The sequence below is a fragment of the Phaseolus vulgaris genome, chromosome 1 (genome assembly GCF_000499845.2).
Source record: "Phaseolus vulgaris cultivar G19833 chromosome 1, P. vulgaris v2.0, whole genome shotgun sequence".
Lineage (NCBI taxonomy): Eukaryota > Viridiplantae > Streptophyta > Magnoliopsida > Fabales > Fabaceae > Phaseolus > Phaseolus vulgaris.
Genome location: NC_023759.2, coordinates 2,425,949 through 2,430,515, shown reverse-complemented (window position 1 = coordinate 2,430,515; position 4,567 = coordinate 2,425,949). Strand labels below are relative to the sequence as shown.

The 4,567-nt window shown below is 36.5% G+C and overlaps 1 protein-coding gene across 1 annotated transcript; it reads right to left on the bottom strand.

Annotated features, from left to right (window-relative positions):
- Positions 1 to 318: 318 nt before the first annotated feature.
- LOC137816551 (U-box domain-containing protein 4) lies at positions 319 to 2,536 on the bottom strand. The gene is made up of 2 exons (XM_068619737.1): positions 1,204 to 2,536; positions 319 to 752 (listed from the first exon to the last, which is right to left on the bottom strand). The coding sequence occupies exons 1-2, from the start codon at positions 2,179 to 2,181 to the stop codon at positions 675 to 677; spliced, it is 1,056 nt and encodes a 351-aa protein (XP_068475838.1). The 5' UTR covers positions 2,182 to 2,536; the 3' UTR covers positions 319 to 674.
- Positions 2,537 to 4,567: the final 2,031 nt, after the last annotated feature.

The following is a 4,567-nucleotide window of genomic DNA, read 5'->3' as shown; positions in this document are numbered from 1 at the left end:
TCCTTCCATTATTTCCAATTTTAAATATTTATTTGGAATAAAAATCCACGGGAAAAAATCTCCACCAACTCGTCCGTATTCCAGATTTACACGCACTTCAAAATCTTATTTTGATTTTCTCCAATATTTTAATTACATTTATTCACTTTCTTGTAAATAAAGGCCTCCTTTTTTAAGACATTTTAATTTTATTTATTCATCCTACCTAATCCAAGTACAAAAAATAACAAACACTGGTCACTTTTGGCTGTGGAGCCTTGAAGAACTCTCTTCTTTTCAGAACTATGTTTGTTCTCTTATCTCACTATATGCTTCTAATTTTAAAACCAAATAAACAAGTACCACATTTATAACGGCAATAATTACATAAATAGTTGAAGGGCCCAGAAGCATACCATCAGCCCTCACATTCACAGCAACAAAATATAAATAATGATGAAGAAAAAAAAAAAACAATGGCGTGGAGTGGGAGTGCATTATTTTGCATAGCCCAAAAACCAAACCAACCTCAAACTTGTATCATTTGTGCCACAATCTTTACAAAGCTTCTCGAAGATATTTACAAAGTTTAATTAACTCTCCGTCTCTCTTGGAAGGACGCACGTTGTGTTTTTAACCAATTCACAATTTAAATGTGATGTTTGTTTCCACGGCGAATAAATGATTGCCGGAGGTTACACCGCCAGTTCCGACGCACGACCACCGCCGTTGCTGGATCTCGGTTGCCGCAGAAGTTCAATTAATTTCTCCGCCTACACACACCAAACCATAAACTAAAATAAATAAATAAATAAATCCAACAACAATAACAAAAGAGTAATGTTAGCACTGAAACGAGCTTCATAACTAAAATATTCCAAAACACAACCAATAAGATTGGCATAAACGATGCAATGCGAATAACTGAGTCGATGCTCACTAACACAAATTTAATTGCAAAGTGGAGATCCACTGTGCAATGAGGCTGATGTGGCACTACATTTACAAGTTATTCTAATTTCAGAGGAGACTTTATATAATTTGCTAAGAAAACTATATGATGAAAAGAAAAAATAAGATGACGAAGAAATAGTAATTGACATTTCTTTTATCGTATTGCAGTTTGGTCCTTTGATAATTATTTTTTAATTTGATGTTGTGCCACGTTGCGAGGAGTTTGCAGAGAGTAGTGGAAATGTTGATGCAAATGGAATGGAATTATACCTTTTGCTTGGCGCGATTGGTGCCGGACTGAGACAAAGCCACCAAAGGAGGAATCGCACCTTCGCGAGCCACCATAGAGCGATACGTCACGCTATCTTCGCACACCTGCAACAGAATAACAACCGCGATTTCCTTCTGCCTCTGTGTTCCGACCTCAACGATCTCAACCAGCACCGGCACGCCGCCTTCCTCCACCAGCGCCGCTCTTGCTTCCGGCACCGTCACCAGCACGCTGACCACGTACGCGGACTTGTCCACCATGTTCGACTCGAAGTCCGCCATCAGCTCCACCAGCACCTTCATGATCCCCGCCTTCACCGCCCTCAGCTTGTTCTCCTTCACCGTGCACAGCGAGTACAGCGCCGTCGACGCGTCCTTCTTCGCGCGGATTCCGCCGCTCTCCAGAAGGCTCACCAGCGCCGGAATCGCACCGGAACGACCAATCGCCGCCTTGTTCTCCTCCACCTGCGACAGCCGCAGCAGCGCGCACGCCGCGTTCTCCTTCGCCGTCGCGGTTCCCGTGCTCAGCGCGCGAACCAGCGGCTTAATCGCGCCGCTGGATGCGATGGCCTCCTTGTTCTCATCGCAGAGCGAGAGATTCAGAATCGCGGTGACGCCGTATTCCTGGAGCTGGAGGTCCGACGAGGAAATGAGTGAAATCAGCGGTTTGATTGCGCCGGCTTTGGCGATTTTGAGTCGATTCTCGGGCTTGTTCTTGGCGAGCAATCTGATTTCCATGGCGGCTTGTTTCTGATCGTCGAGTGAGGCGGAGTGGAGATCGGCGACGAGTTGACGGATCAAGTCGTCGGAGTTTTCGGTGGCGCAGGTGATGAGGAAGCGGCGCGTTTGCGAAGAAGCGGTAGCGAATTCGCCAGATCTGTCACTGTTGCAGTCGCTGAAGGCGGAGGAAGAGGAAGCGTCGTTGATGCTGAGTTGGCTGAAATTGCGTCCTAGGTAAGTGTAGCTCTCGGTTCCCATGAGAGGGATTAGGATCCGAAGCGAAGGTTCGTGTTGGGGTTTGGATGTGAGGTTCGGAGAAAGGTTAATGTGAAGGAGAGAAAGGGGACTGGTAAGGGAGTTGCGAAAAGCGAAGATTTATGAATGGGGGAGTGGGAGTGGGATAACATTTTACATGTGTATCCCAACCCTGCCCTCTGCTAATGACACGTACACATATGAAGATTGATTTTACCAAATTCAATCTCTCAGGCACGTGCCAGGACTGCTCCTTTAAACGCGTTCGTGCGTACGTACCAACATTGTTTCTCCATCTTCTTATTCTGCTCATTTTTCTGGTAAGTAATTAATGAAAATAATTTACAAATTTCTAATAAATAAATTCATTAAATACGTGTCTCATTTTCGAGGCATTTTTTTATTAAAAACTTTCAAGATAGTATTAATTACACTCCTCAATCTTCAATTATTTACAAGTGAAAATACATTAAGAAAGTATAGGAAATCATTTTTCTACATTCTGATAAAATAATTCTTCTAATTTCTTAATTGAAAAATAACATAAACTTTCATCAATATTTATAATCACCTTTCAGGAATAAAAAAATTTATATTATTTATTGATTTTTATGTAAAAACCTTAACGCTAAAAAGACAATAGAACACAAGTAACAATACGTAGTAGTTTTTAACAAAAATCTTCTATTCAATGATTATTTAATCGGTACTAACAAAAACAAGTTGAAGAAATAATGATTGCGGTAATCTTAAATTTTAAAAATAATAGTAATGATTTTTTTTTCTAAAATATTTGCATTTAAAATAATATTTTTTATATTAATTGGTAAATTTTATTTTCATGACTTTATCTTGAAATGTGTTTTACATTTTTTTTCTTCTACATGAAGACTCGTATAAATAATTGGTACAAGGGATATTAAATTCTTATAGAACAAAAACAACTAATTATGTTGTATTTAGGTTCATTGCATCTTAATACTAAATAACAACTAATAGTAAATACTTAAAAAGGAAAAAAACCAGAAAAATAATTATATCCTAACAAAATGGTACAACTAAGTAAAATTAAGCACAATTCAATATTTTTTATATTTATCTTTCGTAGGAACTATTGTTTCTATTTACTTTTTTTTTTCTAATGTATTTCTGCAAACTTTTCATTGTTTTTGTTCACTGTAAAAAACATTTAGTATGTAATTATTTTTTAAGCAAAATTATTGAGCAACATTGAGATGAAAACTTCATTTTATCCACCTCTCATGTCATTCTTAATAACCAAAGATAATTTGTTGTACCATTTATTCTACATTGAATGAATTTCTCTTAAAAAAGCACAAATTTTTTACCTCTAAATGTTGCATGTCATTGCACATTGTAATATGCTCCACATTTCTTTTATGACCATGTTTGTTCCCTCCGTGTGCTACCAGTAATGTGCATTTGTACATTCGTACAATGTGATAAATTTCCATGCATACGATAAACTTTTAAGTTTCCAAATCACTAGCTTTCTATTAACTTAAATAATGTTTGGTCTCCACATATTCTCCTTTCTTGGATTAGCCTTAACAAGTTACCCATAAGTACAAAAAATAGGACAATATAAACATAATCCACTTTTTTGGCAAATTCCTAGATCATGCTTCCTTCCAATCCAAATGCTCCAAACCAACTTTTATAAAAGTTGATCTTTTAAGGCATCATATTCTTTCAAAGCTCATCAATACATCCTTTAACATCTTTACATTTTGTAGTTGTCTTTCTCAAAAAAATTATATTCCATAAACTGATAGATACTAACATCTACGTCATTTCCCACCTTATAACACGAGTACATTATTTTCCTATATCACCTCCCTCTTTAACGCACCAAACCTCTCTCCATCTAATGTAAATAGAAATGGAGTTAGGGGATCCTCTTGACACAACTCAACTTGTATATTAAATTTCTTCATCGACTTTCATTTATAATTACCAAAATTGTGTTAGATTGGAGACATTCTCATATCCAATCTCTCCATTAAATATAACATACAAGTAGATAGTTTACAAAGTTGTATACTTTTTTGCATAGTCTTCTTTAAAAACTACATATCATTTTTTCAACCTTTTGATCTCATTTACTACCTTGCTAGATACTAAAATAGTATGTAACATGTTTCTTCTCCTAAACTACTTATTTTGAAGTTGTTCAATTACTCTTTGGAAAATTGTATTGAGCGTTCTTATTAAATTTTTTGTTATTCTATTATATACAATTTATTTATAGGAATTATTTGTATTCATTTAATTTCTTTGGATTCTCTAGCTTCGACACTAAGGTTATGGAAGATAAATTAACTTTTCTTGTGAACTTTCCACTACTATGAAGTGTTTTGATAAACTT